This window comes from Leucoraja erinacea, chromosome 13, assembly GCF_028641065.1.
Source record: "Leucoraja erinacea ecotype New England chromosome 13, Leri_hhj_1, whole genome shotgun sequence".
In the NCBI taxonomy this organism is placed as follows: domain Eukaryota; kingdom Metazoa; phylum Chordata; class Chondrichthyes; order Rajiformes; family Rajidae; genus Leucoraja; species Leucoraja erinaceus.
Genome location: NC_073389.1, coordinates 15,447,371 through 15,472,863, shown reverse-complemented (window position 1 = coordinate 15,472,863; position 25,493 = coordinate 15,447,371). Strand labels below are relative to the sequence as shown.

Genomic DNA, 25,493 nt, shown 5'->3' with positions numbered 1-25,493 from the left:
CTTTTAAAACTGTGTCGGCTCCAAAACGTAGCGACACTTGTGTACTGCCTTGGTGGGATCTGCTACATCGTTTCACCGGGTTTGCGGATGACACAAAGCTGGATGACAGTGTGAGGTGCGAGGAGGATGCTAGGAGGCAGCATAGTGACTTGGATAGGTTGGGTGAGTGGGCAGATGCATGGCAGATGCAGTGTAATGTGGATAAACGTGAGGTTATCCACTTTGGTGGCAAGAACAGGAAGCAGATTTTTATCTGAATGGTGTCAGATTGGGAAAAGGGGGGGGGGTGCATCGAGACCTGGGTGTCCTTGTACATCAGTCACTGAAAGTAAGCCTGCAGATACAGCAGGCAGTGAAGAAAGCTATTGGCATGTTGGCCTTCATTGCGAGAGGATTTGAGTTTAGGAGCAAGGAGGTCCTACTGCAGTTGTACAGGGCCCTGGTGAGACCACATTTGGACTATTGTGTGCAATTTTGGTCTCCTAATTTGAGGAAGGACATTATTGCTATTGAGGAAGTGCAGCGTAGGTTCACCAGGGATGGTGGGACTGACATATGATGAAAGAATGGGTCGACTGGGCTTGATTTCACTGGAATTTAGAAGGATGAGAGGGGATCTCATAGAAACATATACAATTCTTATAAGGATTGGACAGGCTAGATGCAGGAAAAATGTTCCCGGTGTTGGGGGAGTTCATATCCAGGGGGTCACGTTTAAGAATAAGGGGTAGGCCATTTAGGACTGAGATGAGGAACAACTTCTTCACCTAGAGAGTTGTGAATCTGTGGAATTCTCTGTCACAGAAGGCAGTGGAGGCCAATTCACTTGATGTTTTCAAGAGAGAGTTAGATATGGCCTTTAAGGCTAAAGGAATCAAGGGGAAAAAGCAGGAACAGTGTACTGATTTTAGATGATCAATCATGATCATATTGAATGGCGGTGCTGGCATGAAGGACCAAATGGACTACTCCTGCACCTATTTGTCTGTGTTTCTATGTATGCAAACCAAAGCATTTCACTGTACCAAGGTACACGTGACAATAAAGTATAATTGAATTCACCATTGTCATATGTCCCGAAACGGAATAATTGAAATTGTTACTTGCAACAGCACAACAGATGTGAACCTTTTGGGGGGGTTGCAGTGTTTAATAGCCTGGTGGTTGTGGGGAAGATACTAGTGAGTGAAGCCGCTGTCTTGCACTTCGGCACCAGATACCTCGTGAAATGTTCCCCAATTGAAGAGTGAGGTGAGAGTGGATGTTTAAAATGTTAATGTCACGGGTCTCTGGATGTCAGATAACACGCAAGGAGATGGGAATTATAAAGATAGACATAAATGCTGGAATTAACTCAGCGCAACAGGTAGCATCTCTGGAGAGAAGGAATAGGTGACGTTTCTGGGGTGACCCATTCCTCCTCTGCAAAAAAGAGACGTGCTGACTTGTAAACCACAGTGGTGTAGTCTAGTTTTTTGTAGTGGGTATACTGTGATGATTCCCTCCTAGCCTCTTCCACACCCGTCCTATAAACACCGCCACACTCACTGTCGCATACAGTAGCCGACAACCACCATAAGTAATTGAGATTATTCAACACTCGATATTGTCATCAGTTTCTAGGACAATAAACAGTCAAATTAAAATCACCATTAGGCACTAGCATCAAATAAACTATAAAGCATCAATAAATAAATAACTGTTGGCTATATAAACACTGTACTACTGTATATGTAACCGGCCTGGCCTCAGTACTAATGTGCTAAGGAGACGACGGGATACTTGAGTCTTTTGCACAGGACATTTATTGCTGCTGCTGCTGCATGCTCTGTTTAGAGTTTTGAGACAAGGAAAAACAGAGTTAGTCATTTGTCAGAAACAATTACAACTCAATAAAATAAAATACCCTATATAAGAAACAATAAATGCAAAAATACAAAATAAAAACATGTTCTTTAGAATTATGTTTCCCATACAAAAATACTTAAATAATAAATTAAAAGAAATGAAACATATCAGCAACTGTTCTAAGACGTCTCACACTCTTACTTAATACAGCAATCACACAGCATCACAAAATACACGTTTTCAATCACAGTAAGTCCCATGCAAATAACATCTGTTCAGTGTTTAACAGAGAAGGAAAACAGTACATCCGCAAAAACGACCAGCGGAGGGCGCATGACCCATGCAAAATAAAACAAACACCACAATCCCTTCATTGTAAAAAAGTAACAAACAAAGGTGAATACACAGTTACATGAGGGATATTTAGTGGAATACAAACACTTTTCCATACCTGTATGGAAAAGTGTTTGTATTCCACTAAAAGGGATTTTGTCAACAATTGTTTTTCACTTTAAATGTAGTAGCCTGCTAGTTTACAAGACTTTCCAAATTTGCTTGTACTCTGGCATCTGAGGTGTGCTCTGCCTTCTTGCTTGCGTGGCAGAGCGATGGCTTCGTAACTATGTTGATACATATTTGCTTGGCTCAAAAAGGCTTACAGGGGGCCCATTGATGCTGATCATCATCAAATTGCTGACACTAGACAACAACATTCTAGATCTTTGGTCTGTGTACACAATATTCATCAGACTGAAGCCCCTTTCACACTCTGCAGTGCTGCAAGGGATGGTCTGCATGCAGTGGATGAGTGGTTTGAGGCATTCAGGTTCACTCTCTGGGTGCTCGATGAAATCTCTCATTCCATTGACAGCTTGTTCTTGACAAAGGTTGAATCGCCTGCACAGTCGTTTTACCTGTGACTCACCGTGCCGTATGCCAGGTGTTGATGGCCAGGTGCTTGAATCCAGAATGCTGAGATCATGAAGAATTTCATCCTTAAATGAGAGCCGCTTCTCCATGTTGTTGATCAGACTTTGTAGGAACTGCTTTGTATTGATCGGCATGAGCTTAGCATTTGACTCCAGGGACACTGATCCAAACTGTCCCAAAGCCTGTGCTTTCAATGCTTCCTCCAATTTCTCTCCTGGAGAATCTTTAAATGATGCCAGCACTCGGATGGGGTGCGCTTCAGCAGCTGTTCCGCTCTTAAAAGTGTGATTGAATGGGCCTGTAATTGCTGGGACAGGTTTGAAAGTTCAGATAGTGCATCATACATGAGTCCAAGGTCACAAAGAAATTCCTTGCTTTGCATACGACGTGCCAGGCCTCTGTAGGTTTGCCTCTCTTTGCCGTTTCTTGTTTGGTCTCCTGCAGCATTCTCAAAGTGTCTGTTAAGTGCTTCGTATGACCTCCACACAGCCTTTACAGAACGGAAACTGCTGGCAACCCATCGGGTGTTTAAAACTCTGCCAATCTTCAGGACTTGTGAGCCCACTTCTTGTGCTGCTTCCATAAGTTCCCGTGAATTTTTATTGGACTGACTGTAGAGATTGTGGAGTTTGTCCATGAAAACTTTGAAGTGGTTGACTGCCTGAACCTCATCCACAGCATCATTTACAGCCAGTTCTAGACGGTGGTTCATACAGTGTCATGTGAAGAGGTTAGGGTACCTTGTAGTCAGCCTGGTTGCCACACCAGAGTTTTTGCCTAACATAACACTGGCTCCATCAGAAACAAATGAGATCCAGTTGTTTTGAAGCCACTCTTCACTAAAGCCTGCAGTGTCCAAACAGTTTAATAGAGCTTCCTCTATAGACTCTGCCCTCTGGCTTTCCAGCTCCACCAGGTCCAAAAAAAACAAATTCAGGAGTAGCTCCATCTAAAGAGGCCTTCACATTGACAATCATGGCTGATTTATGGCTGAGAGAAGTTGCCTCATCAATGAGAACAGACAGCTTGCTTCAAGATGACACAATGCTGTCAACTATTTTTGTCTGCATCTTTTTTGCTATGTGTTCCACAATTTTTGGTGAACTAAACCTTGAGTGCAGACTTGTGCCCATGTTGACACCGTTTTTTTCCTGAAGCTCAATGAGATCGGCATGGTCAGAGAAAGGTCGGTTCATCTTGGCAAGATAATATGCTGTTCTGAATACAGCATTTGTCTCAACTAACACAGTGTCTGACACAGCTCTCACAAGATTCCCAAGTAAATCCTGTCCACCCTTTTCAGTGAGCTCCTGAGCTATTTCGTGTGCCCTGGACATCTCATGCCGTCTGATCTTGTTTCTCAAGGAGGCCAGGGCTGTTGGTCTGCTTGAGCCTGATGACTGGATCTTAAACATCGCCCACTCCTCAGATATGGAAATTCTTTTCTCTGTTAAGACGCCAGTAGATTTTGTTGAGCTGCAAATAGCACAACCTGGAAGTAAACAAAAACATGACTAATTAACATCATACAAGTAGTCTTTTTTGAATCTATATTAGCAATAACACCTTCTGAACTGGATAAGAATCTATTCAAAATAATTGAATGAACTGTAAATAAGCTTCACTGTGACAATATCATTATAATTTAATTGTATAAAAGTGAAATTAATGTATCTTTAAGATGAAAATAAACCAGCTATACTCTCATTTGCATAAAGTTGACCATGTGTTTATACCAGCTTTACAAGTTGGCTGATATTTACCTAACTTTCTGTCCTTCCATTCTAACCAAGAATGCCTGCTTTTAAACTCCCTAGCCTGACTCTCAGTCCATAGGGCTGGCCAGGAGTTATCATCTAGAAGGAACAAGGAGATATTCAGCACACACACTCACAGTCTCACAGTAAAATGTGTAATAACTACGGTATTTACTACTTTACTACAAGATTGAGCTAGCAAGGCCGTTTAGTGAATATATATGTGGTATTCATTCAGTTTGGGAAATCTCTTATAAGCTAGTAGCTAGTAGTCTAATATCTGCTAAAGTTCACTATACGACTTTCACTTACCCGAAGCACTGCTGGCATCATATAACCATATAACCATAGAACAATTACAGCACGGAAACAGGCCATCTCGGCCCTACAAGTCCATGCCGAACAAATGTTTTTCCCCTTAGTCCCACCTGCCTGCATTCATACCATAACCCTCCATTCCCTTCTCATCCATATGCCTATCCAATTTATTTTTAAATGATACCAATGAACCTGCCTCCACCACTTCCACTGGGAGCTCATTGCACACCGCAACCACTCTCTGCGTAAAGAAGTTCCCCCTCATATTACCCCTAAACTTCTGTCCCTTAATTCTGAAGTCATGTCCTCTTGTTTGAATCTTCCCTATTCTCAAAGGAAAAGCTTGTCCACATCAACTCTGTCTATCCCTCTCATCATTTTAAAGACCTCTATCTGTCCCCCTTAACCTTCTGCGCTCCAGAGAATAAAGACCTAACTTATTCAACCTATCTCTGTAACTTAGTTGTTGAAACCCAGGCAACATTCTAGTAAATCTCCTCTGTACTCTCTCTATTTTGTTGACATCCTTCCTATAATTGGGCGACCAAAATTGTACACCATACTCCAGATTTGGTCTCACCAATGCCTTGTACAATTTTAACATTACATCCCAGCTTCTATACTCAATGCTCTGATTTATAATCAGGCTCCGCTGTAGTTCCCTCTTCTTCATCTAACGTCCTAGTGACTGCTGGAGTGTTGTCCGAGGCAGCAGCAGGCTTGTTGTTTTTTAATGGTTAAGGGTAGTTTGTTGCTTCCGCTTCATATTTACTGTTGAGCCGCTGGACATCACCTCGGCGCCGACTGAGTTGATATCGCTGTCGTCTAGGTGACGTGACGTCAGGTCGAGGTCACGGGCGGTCACCACGGGCACGGGCCATGGACGGAAGCCTCTGTATGGCTATTATAATGCTGCGTTCCATTGTACTCGGAACTCGGGACTTTCCGACTTCCGACAAGGAAAAGTGCGACTCTGACAGAGACACAACGCACAGGTTGAATTTATGAATGAAAGTATGACAGTTCTGTGACATACTTTCATTCATAAAATAAACAGAACTTCTGTCACTATCGAAGTTGATACGTGTCATTGCGCATTTCTAAGTGGGCATACGGAAATGCTGGAGCTTTCTTAGTGGGTATACGGCGTATACCTGCGTATCACGTAGACTACACCTCTGGTAAACCAAGACGGTGAAACAAGGAACTGGCAGATGCTTGCAACAAACTACCCTTAGCCATTTAAAAAAAAAACAAGCCTGCTGCTGCCTCGGACGACACTCCAGCAGTCACTAGGACGTTAGATGAAGAAGAGGGAACTACAGCGGAGCCTGATGCCAGCAGTGTATCGGGTAAGTGAAAGTCATATACAAGTGAACTTTAGCAGATATTAGACTACTAGCTACTAGCTTATAAGAGATTTCCCAAACTGAAAGGACATAATATGCTGGAGTAATTCAGCGGGTCAGACAGGTGAGTGCATCATGTTGATAAGTTTTTAAAACGCCACAAAGTGCTGGAGTAACTCAAGGGGTCAGACAGCATCTGTGGGGAGCGTGAATTTGTGACATTTAGGGTTGGGATCCTTCTTCAGACTTCTTATACGTCACCTATCCATGTTCTCCAGAGACGCTGCCTGACCCGCCGAATTACTCCAGTATTTAGTCTTTTTTTTGTAAACCAGCTTCTGCAGTTCCTTGTATCCCCATAGAATGACCAATCTTGCTGCTTTGCTCTTTGATCCCACGTATTCTCCTCTTCCCCCTCCCTACCCCACCCCCCCCATCGCCCCACACCCGTGCAAATGAAATAAAGATGAGGTTAAAAACATGAGTGAGAGAATATCTCTAACAGACACTTTGCTACAATACATTGGCTTTGTCTTTTTCATCATTAATGATTTAAGTATTTCATACAAATTGCAAAAGAAACATTAACATTTTCGTAATGCTCATTCACTTTTTGTATCCGTCAATAATCACTAATTATGTGTAGGAAGGAACTGCAGATGCTGGTTTATGCCGAAGATAGACACAAAATGCTGGAGTAACTCAGCGGACCAGGCAGCATCTCTGGAGAAAAGTGGTCGGTGACGGATCGGGTCGGAACCCTTCTTCAGACATGAGTTTAAAAATATGATTTTATGTTTACATGACGTGCAGACAAATCAAAATGTTTCCTTCTTTCACATTTTAGAATAACTAACAGACCATCCGACCTGAACATGACAGCAGCCCAGAAAGTAGCCGCTCAAGAGGTGGTCGAAAACATCACCCTTTCCCCACAAGTCATTCCAACCACATCCGGACAACATCCGAGAATCGCCAGTGACACGTCCAGAAAGACTTTGCAATATCACGCAAATCGGAAGTCACAAACTGGTAGGAGAACCGAGTCCCCCGAAAGCGCTGGCGGAGCTGGCAATGGGAATGGCAGGAATAAGCGCGCCAGCCCCAGAGCAAGTTGGGACCAGAGGTCTCAATGCCACCGAGAGAAGGTGGACAACATGGAACCGCGGCAGAGCGCTCCGGTGGACAACGTCTCTCTGTTGCACAGTTTTCATTCAGTGCAAGATGAATCTTCATTTCCTGGCAGTGCAGAAGGAGTGAAAAATCATTTATCAAGCATGCCCTGTATACGCCAAGGCAGTGGTGGGGAACGCGCGGATGCAGGGCAGTTACAAGCTGACGGAGATATTGTGGAGGATGTTATAGGTGACGAGCTGGACGGTAAATCCTCTTGCGGGTATCGCTCGCTAATTGATCCTGGAGATACCACGACTATGGATCATGAACAAGTTCACGATGCCCCAAATGGAACGATGTCTTACCCAATTTTTACCTCCCCCGGGGAATTGCAGTCAGAACCTCTCCACACGGGTAAGCACAAAGACATTTGTCAGTTGCAGCCTCTGCCTTCCAGTGAGAACCTCAGTCAGTCAATGTCTACCAAGTCCGTGAGTACAGAATCCAGTACCTCTTCCGTAGTGTCGTCTGGGGCATTGCCATCTTCCGCCTCCTTTATACCAGTAGACTGCAGAAGCGTGAGGTCGGAAGAACCAAGACACGGGGCAGAGCCCAGCAATTCAAACAGGCATGGGTTCAAGCAGGATACCGCTGATATATCTGAGGTGAGCCAAACCATTAGCATTGAGCCCTTTGCAGAAACAGTTCTTTACAGAAACAGTCCTTCACGTAAACCAACACCCCTTCCGTTGATGGAGACGATGGAGTCCTTTCCATTGACACCATCTACACTCAACATGATTACAATCAAGCCATCCACAGTGTACAGATAAATATGAAATGTACAACATTTATTGCAAGATAAAGTCCAGTAACGTCCAATTAAAGATAGTTCAAATGTCTCCAATGAGGTAGATGGGAGCACTCTACCGGATGAGAGGACCATTCAGTTGCCTAGTAACAGATGGAAAGAAACATGTCCCTGAATCTGGAAGTATGTGTTTACAAACTTCTGTAGTTCTTGCCTGATGCGAGAGTGACTGGTCCTCGATTATGCTGGTGGCATTGCCGAGGCAGCATGAAGAGTAGATGGAGTCAATGGAAGGAAGGTTGGTTTGTGTGATGGTCTGGACTACGTCCACAACTTTGTGTGATTTCTTGTGGTCCTGGAGGGAGCTGTCCCCAAAGAATGTTAGTAAAATGCTTCCTACAGTGCATCGGTGAAAGTTGGTGAGGATTGTTGGAGACATGCCAAACTTCCTAAGCGTTTCAAGGAAGTAGAGGCATTAGTGTGATTTCCTGGCCATAACGTCGATGTGTCTGGTCCAGCACAAATTGCTGGTGAGATTTATTCCTAGGAACTTGAAACTGTCGACCATCTCTACTTCAGCACCTTAAATATATTTGTTGTGTGTTCTGCTTTACTTTCTGAAGTCGATCACTATCTCCTTTTGACTTACTGACACTGAGGGAGAGGTTGTTGTCTTCGTACCAGGCTAAAGGTTCTCAGTCTCCTTTGTACTCCCGCCTCGTTATTATTTGATATCCAGCCCGCTGCAGTGGAGTTGTCTGCAAACTTGTAAATTCTGGTGTGATGCTCTGATTGTGTAAGAAAATGTCTATTCGCCTTCTCCTTCCCCTCCACCACTCCAAAACATGTGCAATGTCACCCTGCTGAAACAAGGAACTGCAGATGTTTGTATACAAAAAAACAAGACTCAAAGTGCTGGTCAGGCAGTTCAAGGCCCAACCCAAAACGTAAGCTTTAGACTTTAGAGATACAGTTTGGAAACAGGCCCTTCGGCCCATCGAGTCCATGCTGACCAGCAATCACCCCATACACTTACACTGCCCTACACACTAGGGACAATTTACAATTTACAGAAGCCAATTAACTGACACACCTGTACGTCTTTGGAGTGTGGGCTGAAACCGGAGTACCGTTTCTGTACAGATAGCAGCCATAGTCCGGATTGAACCCAGATCTCTGGTCCTGTAAGCTGCAACTCTACCGCTGCTCCACTGTGACGCTATCCATGTCCTCCAGAGATGCTGACTGACCCGCTGAGTTACTCCAGCACTTTGTATCTTGCGATGCCAACCATGTGTTTAAAGCTTGAATCCAGTAAGGAATATTGGATGTGTAAACAAGGCTGGGGAACAATGATTGTATTTGAGTTCCTGTTCCACTGGAGATGTGGTCCACGAGGCTGTAACACCGCTTGCCTACAGGCGATACCGGCATCACTTCACCCATCAATTGCAAGCTGTCTGGACTAATATCCTAGGTACACAAAAAAGCTGGAGAAACTCAGCGGGTGCAGCAGCATCTATGGAGCGAAGGAAAAGGGCAACGTTTCGGGCCGAAACCCTTTTTCAGACTGATGGACTAATATCCTGTTGCTGATCTATTCAGCAGTAAGGACAATGTGAGATGGAAACTTGGTGATTGTATGGTGTGTTTCTGGTTTAACAATATTATTGGGAATTAAGCTTTTAAGTGTAACATTGTTTAGATTGAACCCAAGTGAAAAATCTTGGACAAACGTTTTTTTAGTCTGATGTGTGAAGAAGGGTCTCGTTCCTGCAATGTCACATGTTCCTTTCCACCAGAGATGCTGCCTGTCCCACTGAGTTACTCCAACATTTTGTGTCTATCTTCGGTGTAAATCAGCATCTGCAGTTCCTTTTTACACTATTTTTTTTTGCATGTGAATATTAAACCTTGCAGTTTGTCACCGACATGATCCGCAGACATGATTGGCTATGGTTATTTCTTTATTAGCAAATAACATGCTTCTTTCTGCATGAAAATGACGGGTCTGAAACAGGTCTGTTGCGAGCTTCTGCCGTAAGTGCTTGAGTCAAAATGAAGCGGGGTCGTTGCCATTGAACGGCGCTTGTTTCTGAGCATTGGTTGCGATGCAGCGTGGAGTAAACCGCTTGTTGTTAAGGTGCGTAGTGGCAGCAGCAAAGCTAGGGTCGGAATTGTCAAGGAGAGAGACATGAATTAACATGAGAGAGAGGGAGAGGCCCCGTCCCTGTGTGCAGGCACCGTGAAGTTGATGGGGGGAGACTCGCTGCTGCTGCTGCCACCACCAGCACTGTGATTGTGTTCGCTGTTAACTCGCTGCACGTTGCATCAAGCGATTTAGAAATGAAGGTAAGTGAAGGAACTGGTGTCAGTGAGTCGGGAGCATCACCATTTTAAATGGCGTGTGTTGCAAAGGCGGAGATGTGATGTTGTAGCGCCTACAGGCAGCGTGTGTTACAAGCTCTTTGTTGTGGTGCTGAGGCTGGAGGTGGCAAGGCGCACACTCACGCGTTGGCAAGCGGCGTCGGGGTTGTTCCTGATCTTTTCACACAGGTAAACATTTGAAGGTGGGTAGCGAGCAGAGCCCCGTTAACGGGAAGCGGGCAGGATATGTAGGGAAGAAGTGCAGACTTTGGTTCACACCGAAGATACACATTAACAGATACAGCTACTGTATGCGCACATATATATATATATATATATATTTACTGTTCCATTATTCTATGTTCGCTCTTCTGGGTGAGATGCTAACTGCATTTCGTTGTCTCTGTACTTGGACACTGCACAATGACAATAAAGTTTGAATCTGAATCTAAAATGCTGAAGTAACTCAGGGTCAGGCAGCATCTATAGAGAAAAGGGAACATGTGAATTTTCGGTACGAGACTCTTCTTCAGACTGAGGGTCAGGGAAGGGGGAAATTAGAGGTATGAAAAGGTACAGAACAAATCCGAGCCGGCACCGATGGCCAAGGAGCCCACATCGTCCTCGCTTCTCCATTAACTGCGCACTAACGTTGGGAACATTTGTGACACTGAGCACCCTCATGTAGATTTAATACCTGGCAAAGTTACTCAAAACAACCCATTTCGGGGTGGAGCGGTGGCAGCAAGCGGGTTAAGGCTTCTGCAATTGTGTGGAATAACTTTGAACAGAGAATAACAAGGGGCCGGGGTGTGGGGATGAGTGCAATAACTGTAGATTATAATGGAAATAAATGTGCGCTGAGAAATGACTAAATGAAGTGTGAAAACAAAATGACACATTGTTTTCGGTGGCTGGGGCAGTTTATCCAGATACAGTCAACAGTTAAGAGTGTTTTATTGTCATGTGTCCCAGATAGAACAATGATATGGGCCCTAAACGCTGGATTATTTAGCTGGTCAACTCTGCAGAACATGATAGGTGACGTTTCATGTTGGGTCCCTTCTTCAGAAAATGCCATGGTATAGAAGGCCATGGTCAGAAATGTGCTTAACCTGGAGTCACACTTTGCGGGCAGTTGTTTCCATAGCTTCCCCTTGCACATTGGACCTCAGCTACAGGTGTCATTGTATTTTGGAAAGATCAGTCAAAGTGAAGTTGTACACAAAAAGCTGGAGTAACTCAGCGGACCAGGCGGCATCTCTGCGGAGAAGGAATAGGTGATGTTCCGGGTCGAGACCCTTCTTCAGTCTGAGGTGGGTAAAGACTTAGAAAATTGCCTCAACACCAGCAGGTGAGGCATCATCTGTGGTAACAGAAGCAGGATGTTACTTTAGTGGAAGAGCCTTCACGTACCTTAGGCAAATTCAAGATGCCACAGTGTGGAACTGGTGGAATTGGCAATCACATGCACGGTGATTGTAGACGTTGCAAGTCCTAGAATATTCAACTGGCCTGAGGATAGTGTTGCATTGAATTGGCATTTAATGTTTTCTGGTATGCGTCGTGTGTGGAGTTGAAGCTGTGAACGATGGTGGAGGTCTTCTGATCAGAGGGCTGGAGCAGACGGGATTGACAGTGTTGCGGTTTAACCATCAGAGGCCTTCGGGTGATGGGATGGTGATCTGGGTGATCGACGGATTGTGTTGGTCCCATTCGTGGGTGGGGAGATGGTATTGAAGGGACGTTTTACTTTAGTGGAATACCAGTATTTGTGCAGCATCGTTGTCACTGGTAGACACCAAGTGCTGGAGTAACTCAGCGGGTCAGGCAACATCTCTGGGGAAAACAGATGAGTGACGTTTCGGGTCGGGACCAGTCTGAAGGAGTGTTCCGACCAAAAATGTCACCCATCCCTTTTCTCCAGAGATGCTGCCTGACCTGCTGAGTTACTCCAGATTCCTAACATTTGTAAAAGCAGTCTTCTCCAGGAGTACTGAGAAATGTTAGCCTCTGCTGCCACTGTTTGTAACATTAATCACTTCATTTTTTTGGCACACGGTGAAAAGGTTTGCAGTAAGTCAAGATGCCTGAGATTGGAACGCTATTAAAAAGGACACAAAGTGCTGGAGTAACTCAGCGGGTCAGGCAGCATCTCTGGAGAACATGGATAGGTGATGTTTCAGATTGGAACTCTTCTTCAGTCTGGACTGCAGAGGGGTTCCTTCCTGAAATGTCTCCAGATTTGTTACTCCAGCACTTTGTGAGCTTTTTTTTGTAAACCAGCATTTGCAGTTCCTTGTTTCTACATTTGTAAAGTTATTAACTGGCCTGCTCAACATTTATGGAATGATATTGATAATGAGCATTGATGTTATTGGACGAATATGAGCCATGGCTTTGTATGGAGGCATAACTCCTGGGTATTTTGGTGCAAGGGTGATGCTCATGTACGTAGCATCAGAGACACAGCACGAGCAAAACCTACGATCAACTGCGATTCTGGAGAGTTTTTAAAATCAAATTGATCAGCTGGAACATTAAGGAAAATGCCGAGCAAGTAGCATAAGGTTTTAATCAAAATTCATGGTCCAAGTAGTGATGAATGCATGAACAGTGATTACTGGATGGGTGAGGGGAGGCATTTGGATGTCGGACAGGATGGTGGCGTGGAAGACTGTCAGAATGTCATGATCCCTTTCAAGGTTGGAGAGTAGTTACTGAAGGGAAGATTTTAACAATGGCTCAGTTCAGTTTTATTGTCACGTTTACCGACCGTAGTTCAGTGAAAAAGCTTTTGTTGCGTGTTAACCGGTCAGTGGAAAGACAATACATGATTACAATCGAGCCGTTCATAATAAGGGAATAATATTTAGTGCAAGGTAAAGCCAGGAAAGTCCGATCAAAGTTAGTCCAAAGGTCACCGATGAGATAGATAGTAGCTTAGGACTGCTCTCTAGTTGTTGGTAGGATGATTCAGTTGCCTGATATTCAGTTGCCAGTTGCCGAGACAGCGGGACTCTGAGCTGATGCAGTGGTGGCCCGACTCACTGAGGCAGTGGGACTCGGAGCTGATGCAGCGGGACTCGGAGTTGATGCAGCAGTGGCCCGACGTGCTGATGCAGCGGGACTCGGAGCTGAGAAGCTGTGGCGGGCCGACTCGGAGCGGAGACGGTGTTCCGGCTTTCGGCGGCGGCGACACCACCACGCCTGGATCGCCTCAGCGCAGAGGGAGAACAAGGAGGGAAGAGACAGAGACTAAGACTTTTGCCTCCATCACAGTGAGGTGAGCCTGGTGAACTCACTGTGGTGGATGTTAATTTGTGTTTATTGCATGTGTTGTTATTTATTATTATTGTGTATGACAGCAGGCAACATAATTTCGTTCAGACCGAAAGGTGTGAATGACAATAAAGGAATCAAATCAAATAACAGTTGGGAAGAAACTGTCCCTGAATCTGGAGGTGTGTGGCTTCACCTGATGGGAGAGGAGAGTAGAGGGAGTGGCTGGGATGCAACTCGTCATTGATAATGTTGGTGGCCTTGCCGAGGAAATGTGAGGTATAAATGGAGACAATAGAAGGGAGGTTTCTTTGTGTTGGAAGGAATTGCAGATGCTGGTTAAAAACAAAAATAGACACAAAATGCTGGAGTAACTCAGGCAGTATTTCTGGAGAGAAGGAAGAAGGAATGGGTGACGTTCTGAAGAAGGGTCTCGACCCAAAACGTCACCCATTCCTTCTCTCCAGGTTGGTTTGTGTGTTGGTCTGGACTTCATCTTGCATTCAAGTTTTGGATGGAGCTGTTCCCAAACCATGCTGTGATGCATCCTGATAAAATGCTTTAAACTGGGCAAAATGGACATTACTGGGTCTCTCTTGTGTAAGTGCGGCATAAATGTTGCAGCTTGGATCCTGTGGTGCTTGAGAAGGAGTGATGTATAAAGGCAAGCCCATCCTGAAGTCGTTGAGGGCAGATTGACAGTTGATTCACATTGTTCCCGTTTAAATCTGATCAATTGCGCTGAATTGAACAACATCTGTTCTTTTCAAAGTCAAAGTAAAGTGGGTTCTGTAAATTGGAGATAATAGCAGAAAATGTTTGACAAAGGATAGAGAAGGAATTGTGTGTTAACAAATGTACATCCTTGGAGGTGAGTGCATCATGTTGATAAATTTAAAGAGCAACGCAAAGTGCTGGAGTCACCCTGCAGTTAAGGTTGCATCACTGGAGAACGTGGATTGATGATGTTTTGGGCAGAAGAATGGTCCTGAACTGAAACGTCACTCATTCATGTTTTCCAGAGATGCTGCCTGACCCACTGAGTTACTCCAGCAGTTTGTGTTTTTTTTTTGTAAACCAGCATCAGCAATTCCTTGTATCCACATGTTGATCGATGTAGCTTGTTTGTGTTCAGGGCACGGGCGTGGGGGGAAGCAGGGAGAATCGAGTGGCCCTCCTGCAAGCTCTACCGGCCGAGAAAGATGAAGACGTCAGTCAGATCAGGGAAGAACTAATGAAACAGAAGCTCATGAACCAGCAACTACTCAAAGGACAGTGCCTGGTGATGTCTATGAATAGACTTCATAAAGAGGTAATTTTTTAAATCCAAGCACAAAAAATATTCTGTATGTTTAGTTTAGAGATACAGTGCAGAAACAGGCTCTTCAGCCCACCGAGTCCACTCCAACCAGCAATCCCCACACACTAGCACTATCCTACACAATAGGGAAAATTTACAATTTTACCGAAGCTAAATAACCTATAAACCTGTACACAGGAAGAATGTACAAACAGACAGAGGGCACCCGTAGTCAGGATCGGACCTGGGACTCTGGCGCTGTAAGGCAGCAACTCTACCGCTGTGCCACCCTGCCACCCTTGGTTCTCGGTGCACTGCAGGGAATGGCTGTCTTCTCCATTTCAAGAAGGAGCTCTCTTGGTTTCAATGAATAAACAACGGTGTAAATGGTGACACTTGAAACCGCTGATGCTGGAAACTAGAGCAAATAACTGTGCTGGAGGAATTCAGAGGGTATCCAGCACTTTGTTCATTGATCATGATATAATTGTATGTTTCAGTTAGGTTCAAAAGTTAAGAAAGTGTAATACTGTCACTGGCAGCTTCTGATTGTTCACAAATAAATTACGACACTGCCATATTGGGAATATGTATAACTTGTGCTGCACCTGAAGTCTGCATGTTGACTCAGTCACTTGTTGATCTGCTTTGCCAAGCAACATGATGGGCACCTAAGCTTCATGAATGTCGCAGCTCAACGATCGTTTCGCTGAACATCTTTGCTCAGTCCGCCGACGTCTACGCGATCTCCTGGTTGCTAAACACCTTACCTCCCCCTCCCATTCCCACACTGACCTTTCTGTCCTGAGCCTCCTCCACTGTCAGAGTGAGGCCCAACTCAAATTGGAGGAACAGCACCTCATATTTCACTTGGGCAGCTTACAATCCAACGGTATGAATATTGATTTCTCTAACTTCAGGTAATCTTTGCTTTCCCTCTCTCCATCCCTCCCCCACCCTAGTTCTCCAACTAGTTTCACTGTCCTCCTGATTAATTTTACTGATTGTATGCCTCGTTGTCACCTTCCCCCTCAGCAATCAATGAACCATTTCTTATGCATCGTCTGCCTTAATCTTCCATTTTCACGCCATACCCTACCATATCTCTAGTCCCTCACCTCTGACTCTCAGGGCCTCTGATGTGATTTTCTACTAAGGAATAGCTGATGTTTCGGGTCGAGACCCTTCTTCAGACATTAGGGAATGTAATTGTTTAATTTGCAATTTGTAGGAAATACTTAAACCATTATTGTTGTAAAAGACAAAGCCAATGTATTCCTGCAAAGTGTTGTGTTAAAGATGTTCCCAATCTCTCACTGTCATTAGAGCAATGAAGCTGGAGGAGTTGCATTTCACACCAACATGGGAGTACCAGTGCTGCATCAACACATAGGTGAGTAAACCATGGGTGTAGCTGGAAGGGACAGGTAGATGAGTGGTCAGTAAGGTCCGTGAACAATTATAAAAGGGAAGGTGGAAACTAATAAAGAGAAGCAGCAAATAGAGGAATAACATCGCGAGAGTCATCAGACACAATCACTTATTAACAACGCAGCTGCTTTATGCTTTAGAGATACAGCGTGGAAACAGGCCCTTCAGCCCACCGAGTCCACGCCGACCAGCGATCACACCTACATTAACATTATCCTACACATTAGCGACAATTTACCTAAGCCAATTAACCAACAAACTTGTACGTCTTTTGAGTGTGGGAGGAAATCGGAGCACCCAGAGGAAACCCCCGTGGTCACAGGCCAGACATACAAACTACGTACAGACAGCACTCACAGTCTAGATCAAACCCAGGTCTCTGGCACTGTAAGGCAGCAACTCTACCGCTGCACCACTTTAACTGAAGGTGGCCATTGAAAATTGAACAGCAATGGTTCAGTCACACATATAATGATACTCGATTAAACAATATTACATGTAGTCTTAAGTATTTTTAACTTGCAGTACCTAAAATAAATTTAACACCCTTTATTTTTGTTTTAATTTCTACAGGGGTGTAAGGGTAACATCTTAGTGAGAGTCTTAACTCTAGCCCTAGCCTCTTTTCCCCATTGACACAATTGTTTTTATAATGCGAGTATCTTGTGTGTAATGTATGGCTGCAGAAACGGCATTTCGTTTGGACCTCCAGGGGTCCAAATGACAAATAAATTGACTCTTGACTCTCTTGACTTGACTCTCTTTAGGAATGCAACCATTGCCTTCTTGCAGAGCTACATGTGTATCCTGACAACAAGGTGTTGTTACAATGCATGTGATACACAAATATTGCATGTTATATACAAGGTTTGATACTCAATCCTCAAAGATAAAGAATGGTCATATCCTTTTCTCCCTCAGATCTTATCGATTTATCCTACCCATACATTCAGTTTGAATGATCAATAATGTTTAAAAGATCGATTTGGACTTTTACCAGTTGCCTTCAAGAGAGTAATTTTTGATTGATGCATGATCAGTGCTAATGCAACGCTATTAAACTGGAGTCATTCAGGTCTATTGTTGCATTAGATCAACATAAATAGCTCTGAATGACCCTGACAAACAAAACATAGATTCTTGCAAGAGTCTTTGCAGAGTTTGCCTTTTGATTTTCTCTTGTTTTTAATGATCTCATACCAATAAAACAACTACTGCTTGTTTCTCAACAAGCACAAATGAAGCCATCAGGATTTTTCAGGTGATTTTTCAGGTGATGGTCCTTTAAAAAAATCAACTGCAAAGTTGGTCCAGAGGCAGGAATTAAAATTATTCACTGGAAACTAAGTTTCTAGTTCTCAAACTAAGTTTCTCGTTTCTATCCTTTCTAGTTCACAAAGGCAAATTTGTGAAAGATTGTTCATAATAAGAGTATGAATGCTGACAGCTTTCTGCTTTTTAGGGCTGATGTGTTATTTTTCCACAGCAAGGTTTCACTAAACTCTTTCCTTCTGCAGAGCATCTTAAGTGTCACCTCTCTGATCTTCAAGATGCCAATGACAGCACCATCAATGAACTCACCAAGGCTGATGAGGAAATCTCCCAACTCAGAGGAGAGATAGCTGAACTGAGAGCCAAACACACAGAGGAGCTACAAGCAGTCAAGGAAGAGAGTGACTACTTCAAAACTAAGGTGTTAATCTTAGAATAATAGCTTTGTTTATTGAATTAGGTCTATCATAAATAGCTTGCTGGAAATCACAGCCCTGTTCCTGCCACTGGCATGAACTGCACATTCTTTTCAACTGGAAACTAAACCAGAGGGCGGCACGGTGGCGCAGCGACAGAGTTGCTGCCTCACAGCTCCAGTGACCCAGGTTCGATCCTGACTACAGATGCTGTCTGTACCGAGTTTGTAAGCTCTCCCCGTGACCCCTTGGGTTGTTCCTGGGTCCTCTGGTTTCCTCCCACACTCCAAAGAAGGACAGGTTTGTAAGTTAAAGTAAACGTTGTGAATTGTCCCAAGTGCTAGTGTACAGGAATCACTGTTTGGCACGGACTCGATGGGCCGAAGGGTCAGTTTCTGCCCTGTATCTCGGAACTAAACTAAAACTAAAGTTATCCCACCTTCAAATCGATGACATTATTTCCACCAGAACTAATTTTCATAGAATATTCTACTGCCCAATTTGTTTCATTCCCCGCCCTTGCCCCTGCCCAAGCCATACTTTTATAACTGGCCACGAGCACCCAAGAACACTCGTCAAAGCAACAACCAATTTACTAACACCCGCAGTGAAGTAATGTACACACCATTTCATCACAGTGACTACAATCATGTAATTGCATTTTTTTAAACTTTTTGTTTAGTTGCAACATGTTGAAATGCCCATTGCATATAAATTAATCTCTCGAAATAATAACCATGTGAATGTATCTGGCATTTTCTCAGAGGTAACATACGCACACAGTGACCAAGCCTTGAAACGAAATGTGACAGTTTTAGACATTCAAAAAGCACAAAGAAAATGGTTTGTAATGGTGGTGGTCAAATCATGAAACAATAAATAAAATTATATAACCCAAATAATCCCAGATTTCAAAAGACGATGAACTCGGTCGAATGCAGCAAATTAATATCTTGATAGCTGCAAAGATTAATCAATAAAAATCAGTGATAAACATTGATGGATATTATTGCTTCAATAAGTAAAATGCAAGCATTTGTCACATCAACAATTTTAGAAAATCCATTCAGAACAACAGTATATCTTTTTTTAGGTTAAATTGACGTGTTTTATTCACTCGCTTTCAATGACTGTGATATCAATACAAACTTGATCAACGCCTCTCCGACGTCCTTTGCTTCCATCATTCACAGTTTACCAGACTGTATTGTGACGCATCCCAGAACACCGCAAAGAGCATCACAGACGACTTGCTGGAACAAATCCAACAATTGAGAACCGAGTCCCGCAAACTCAGGGAAGTCATCCACAAACTAGATGAAGAAAACCATCAACTCAAAGAAATTATATGGGATCTCAAGCAACAAGACAAATGGTTGTCAAAACAATTCAAAGGAAATAAGGGGGATGCAGAAATCACCAGAAAAGGTACGTCAAACATTGAGATGCCAGAACTTCAATTCTGTCCTAATTTACATTTTACGATAAATCAGACAAAAGGCACAAGAAGTATGTTGTGTGTAAAACTGAACCTTTGGGTTCAATGGAGGGAGATATGACACTAGATCAATCAATGGCAGGTAATCAACATTAACAATTTGTACAACAATTTGTTAGTTGCGATCAACAATGATTGACCATAAAAGTTCCCACCTTTTCTCTCTTCATGTATGGTTCCTGACCCACATTCTCTGCTCACATTTGTATGACAATATATTTTGGATGAAACCACACAATATTTCTAGTCTTAAAATACTAGCAATAAATAAAGCAATTTAAATAACCACCTCTTTATGAATACGACAAGCACAAAGAACATGAATTTGTTCTTTTCTAAATCTCTACTCCTCCCATTGGTTTCCATCTTTCTTTTCTTTTAAAACTAATTTCCCCCATGCTCTCCCATAAGTAACGCACTTCCTAAGATTATAAGGCATAGGAACAGTATTAGGCCATTCAGCCCATCAAGTCTGTACCGATTTACTATTTACCCCTCTCAACCCCATTCACCTGCCCGTAACATTTGACACCTTTACTAATTAAGAATCTATCAAACTCCGGTTACCAGACAGTCTTATCTGGCAAGAATGTGCTGTTTAATAACACAGGCCGAACTAAACTTCTGAACTGAAAGCACATATGAAAGCTCAAGGTCGCAAGCTCGTCACCAAACCCTTCAGCACGGAGAACTATGAGACCGTCTCCTTTTGAAATGGCCATGATATGAGGCATCTGTTCCACACTATATGACCTATTATCCAATTACGCGCAATAAACTCAACCAATGTTAAAGGCGTAATGTCCTATACTAACACGATTAACTATATAGCAGGAAGGGTGGGGGAGGTTAGACATATATTTTAAATACTAAATACTAATAATGAATTAACTAACATACAGGTAAATGAAAAGTGGAATTTTTGACGAGGTAGTTTAACCCATAATTACTTTTATTTTAATCCAAATCTTCTACCTTCCCTTTTATTTTATTTTATTCTATGTTAAACTGTTCAGCGATGACCTGATATGATAATTTTGGTAACAATTAGAGGGAACCGACTAACGTTGGGTCAAATTCTAATAGGGGGATAAGGCCCAGTGCATAATCTCATCGACGGCGGTCAATTTAAAAACAAATCTAGCTACCTTAGGTGGCTTTTTTGTAATTTATTGCTTTTTTGATAAATTACATTCACTTTTTTTGTTTATTCACAATTATGTGTTGTACGACTCAATAATTTTTATCTACACTTTATTTTAGGTTTTTCTCTTTCCCTTAATTATGTTTAATAGTGTCAGGAGATGTAGAACTACTGTAGAAATTATGAAGGACAACTCTGGATTCGGGATTCTGAGGTACAGGTGCACAACCTTTTATCCGAAAGCCTTGGGACCAGACACTTTTCGTAATTCAGAATTTTTCGGCTTTCGGAATGGAAGATTTTTAGCGTAGATTTTAACGGCTGGCTCAGTGGTAGAGTGCTCGGCTCATATCCGCAAGGTCGCGAGTTTGCGCCTCGATCCCGGCAGTTACTCGATCGCGAGTTTGAGTCTTCAATGTAGTTTTTTCTTGCAGAATAGGAGAGAATAGGGAGGGTTAGGCTGGGATCATTCTCTGCGAGATAATCTTAGTGCGGGAGACAAGTGTAGGAGAGGTGTACTGACTGTGTGGGCAGAACTTTGGAAGTGATTGCCCACCATTCTCAAAAGCCGCTGTGTCTCCCTGTCCCTCCAACTCCAGAGGAATCCGCTGCCCGATGGGCCGCTACGGCGACAAGTGGCAGTTCGCCCACAGCCCAAGCTGCGCCCCCTCATCCGCAACCCGGGTTCCTCTGGAGTTGGAGCGGGGCTGGGCTAGAGTTGTTGCTGGCTGTGAGTCTCTGGGATCTCCGTGCTTGCAGTGGGCCTGGGGGTCGGTGTCCCGATGAGGGGGCGCAGCTCGGGCTGTGGGCGAACTGCCACTTGTCGCTGTAGCGGCGCATCGGGGAGCGGCTTCTGGTGGTCCTGACGTCTCTCAGCTCCTGTCCAGGGGGGTGGCCGGAGACGTCAGGACCAACAAGAACCCGCTCCCCGATGGGCCGCTACAGCGACAAGTGGCAGTTCGCCCACAACCCGAGCTGTGCCTCCTCATCCGCAACCCGGGTTCCTCTGGAGTTGGAGCGGGGCTGGGCTAGAGTTGCTGCTGGCTGTGAGTCTCTGGGATCTCCGTGCTTGCAGTCGGTGTCCCGTTGGTCCTGACGTCTCCGGTCACCCCCCTGGAATGGAGCTGAGACTGGGAACTGTACCGCCCTTGCCCCCTCCCTCTGCAACTGCAAACAATCCCACTTTTCTGCTCACCTGCAAGGGCGGTACAGTTCCCAGTCTCAGCTCCTGTACAGGGTGGTGGCCGGAGACGTCACAGCCCGAGCTGCGCCCCCTCATCCGCAACCTCAAGACCAAGACGCACCTTGCACACCATCAGCTTCGGTCCCTACGGGGAGCGTGTTCCTCTGGAATTGGAACGGGGCTGGGCTGCTGCTGGCTGTGGGTCTCTGGGATCTCCGTGCTTGCAGTGGGCCTGGGGGCCGGTGTCCCGTTGGTCCTGACGTCTCCGGTGATTGGCACTAGCTCCGACGTGAAGACAGTGCAAAACCCCCGCGCCGGTGCAATGGGCGGGGAGCTGGAGAGGGGAGGGAAGGGGTCACACACATGGCCTGGAAGCAGAGGGGTGTAGGTGGGGTGAAACTTAAGGGAGCGACAATTTGCTGCTGCCTGCCCGCTGAGTTAAAAAGTTCTCATGCAAGACTCACGATACACTGTGTATCGTGTCTACCGTGGGAACTTTTTAACTCAGGGGGCAGGCAGCAGCAGATTGTCAATTATTAACCCTCCCGCGCAATATACCCTCACCTTCTCTTTTATGAATGGGGATTTAGTTCCCCTTTCTTCGAGGACCGACCGGAGGTTCCGCTGTCACCTCTGCGGGCCGCCCTCGGTGAACGTTTTCAAGGACCTTTCTTCAAGGACTGAAAAAATGTCGCTATTCGGAGGTTTTCGTTATTTGGAACTTCGGATAAAAGGTTGTGCACCTGTACTTGGCTGCATCACATGAATCATACAGTCTGGTAATAATAGCCAATGCAAGATAATAGTCGAATAAATATCGGAGGTCTCACCTTCTGTAGTTGGAACATCAGAGGTGCGAATGAGCCAATTAAAAGAGGTAAAATTCTGGCACAATTAAAATCATTAAATATGGATATTGCTTTCCTACAAGAGACACATTTGAAACAACAAACTCAGATCAGATTAAGGGCAAATTGGATAGGTCAAACCTATTACTCCTCATTCACCTCTAAAGCAAGAGGCACGGCCATTATAATTCGGAAGGGCATACCTTTTAAATTAAAGAAATCCATATCTGATAAAGAGGAAAGATATGTTATAGTCACGGGAGAAATTTACAATACACCATTAACTATGATAAATATTTACGCGCCTAATTTTGATAACCCACAATTTTTTAGGAAAATAATAGATTTAATCGCAGAGCATAATTTTCAAAATATAATAATGGGGGGAGATTTCAACTGTGTTATAGACCCATACTTAGATAAATCAATAAAGCTAGGGAAGCGTCTTGTTAAAACTAAGACCTGTGAATTTTTAAATACTTATATAAAAAATAATAACATAGCTGATGTTTGGAGAATAGCAAATCCAAGTGGTAGGGAATACTCATTTTATTCATCAGTTCACAAAACTTATTCGCAAATTGACTATTTCTTATTGGACACAAAATTGATCCCGTATACGAATAAACCATCATATCATAATAGTATTATTTCTGATCACTCACCATTGACTTTTATACTTAAAATTGAGGGAATGCCGAGTATAAAACCTTTTTGGAGGTTCAATGCACACATATTAAATAATCCGCAGGGTTATGAGTATATAAAAGAACAAACAAAACTTTTTTTCGAAATAAATGACACGCCGGGTATTTCTGCACCGCTATTATGGGAAACCTTCAAGGCATATATTCGCGGTATCATAATCTCTTACCAAAGTTTTCAAAATAAGGAAAATAAAAAAGTACTTCAGCGGATAGAACAGAAAATAAAATTACTAGAACTGGACAATGCAACTGACCCAATCATTAATAAACATAATAAGATAACTTTATTGAAATATAAAGTCAATAGAATACTATCGGCTAGAGTAATAAGATTATTCCAAATTACAAAACAAGCACACTTCGAATTTGGGGATAAGCCACATAATCTACTTGCGAGGCAACTGAAGCAACGAGAAAAGGAAAAAACTATTACTAAAATTAAATCGGATAAGGGTGAGTTTCTAACATTGCCTAAGGATATCAATAAGAGGTTTGCCCAATTTTATCATAAGTTATATACATCTAAAATAAAGACAGATGTAAGTAAAATTACAAATTTTTTAGATAATTGCAAGCTCCCAAAATTGGATAGTTTAGAACAAGAGCAATTAGGAGCACGGATTACTAGTGAAGAAATAAAACAAATAATAAACTCACTGAAAAATGGGAAGACCCCAGGACCAGACGGTTTTAGTAATGAATTTTATAAAAGATTTCAGGAGTCAATCGTACCAAGATTATTCAATTTATACATGCAGGCTTATACTGAAAATAAACTACCAGAAACCCTAGCAGAAGCAACAATAACGCTTATACCAAACAAAGATAAAGATTTAGATGAACCGGGTTCTTATAGAGCTATTTCACTTCTAAATACGGATCAGAACATTTTAGCAAAGATTCTAGCTATAAGGCTAAATAATTATATTAACAATTTAATAAATACGGATCAAACAGGATTTATACCCAAAAGACAATCAATTTGAGAAGGCTTTTTAATATAATGTACTCTCATAATGAGGACAATGAAGATATTTCAGTTGTCACGCTGGATGCAGAGAAGGCATTTGATCAAGTAGAATGGCAGTATTTATACAAGGTACTCCAAAAATTTAATACGGGAGAGAATTTTATTAGATGCATTAAACTACTTTACGATAGACCTATGGCAAGAATATTAACTAACAATACGCTATCTCCAAAATTTTACTTATCAAGGGGTAATAGGCAAGGGTGTGCCTTATCACCATCGCTATTTGTCCTTATGATAGAACCGCTGGCCGAAAGGATTAGAAATCACCCGAATATTCACGGATATAACAGCAAGGACTCAAAGAATAAAATTTCATTATATGCTGATGATATCCTTTTATATATTACTAATACACAAACGAGTATACCCACCTTATTAACACTAATTGAGGAATTTGGCTCTTTTTCAGGATATAGAATAAATTGGAATAAAAGCGAAATTATATCTTTAAAACCACAGGATTCGAGACACTTACTAAAATTCCCCTTCAAAATTGCAACAGAAAAATTCAAGTATCTGGGTATTCAAATTACGAGAAGACACAAATCATTATTTAGTGCCAATTTTATACCACTATTAAATAAACTGAATGATACGATTAAATTTTGGAAAACGCTTCCGCTCTCATTGATAGGTAGAATTAACGCTATAAAAATGACTTTCTTACCACAATTAATATATTTGTTTCAAGCGATCCCAATATATATTCCAAAATATTTTTTCAAAAAACTAGATTCCACTATCACTAATTTTATATGGGACTACAGAACACATAGAATTCAATGAAAGCATTTGTGCAAATCTAAAGAAGTTGGGGGTTTATCATTACCTAACTTTATGTATTACAGTGCATATTAAGAACATAATGTACTGGCTGGATAGT

The 25,493-nt window shown here is 43.0% G+C and overlaps 1 protein-coding gene across 1 annotated transcript in view; it reads left to right on the top strand.

Annotated features, from left to right (window-relative positions):
* Window positions 1–7,046: 7,046 nt before the first annotated feature.
* The window catches only part of LOC129702651 (uncharacterized), a 40,701-nt gene continuing 22,254 nt past the window's right edge, over window positions 7,047–25,493 (top strand). Inside the window, exons 1-5 of the mRNA XM_055644534.1 lie at window positions 7,047–7,983; window positions 14,914–15,090; window positions 16,405–16,471; window positions 18,027–18,202; window positions 19,391–19,625. Coding sequence (XP_055500509.1) covers window positions 7,078–7,983; window positions 14,914–15,090; window positions 16,405–16,471; window positions 18,027–18,202; window positions 19,391–19,625 — 1,561 coding nt within the window. The 5' untranslated portion in view covers window positions 7,047–7,077. The remainder of the gene's footprint in view (window positions 7,984–14,913; window positions 15,091–16,404; window positions 16,472–18,026; window positions 18,203–19,390; window positions 19,626–25,493) is intronic.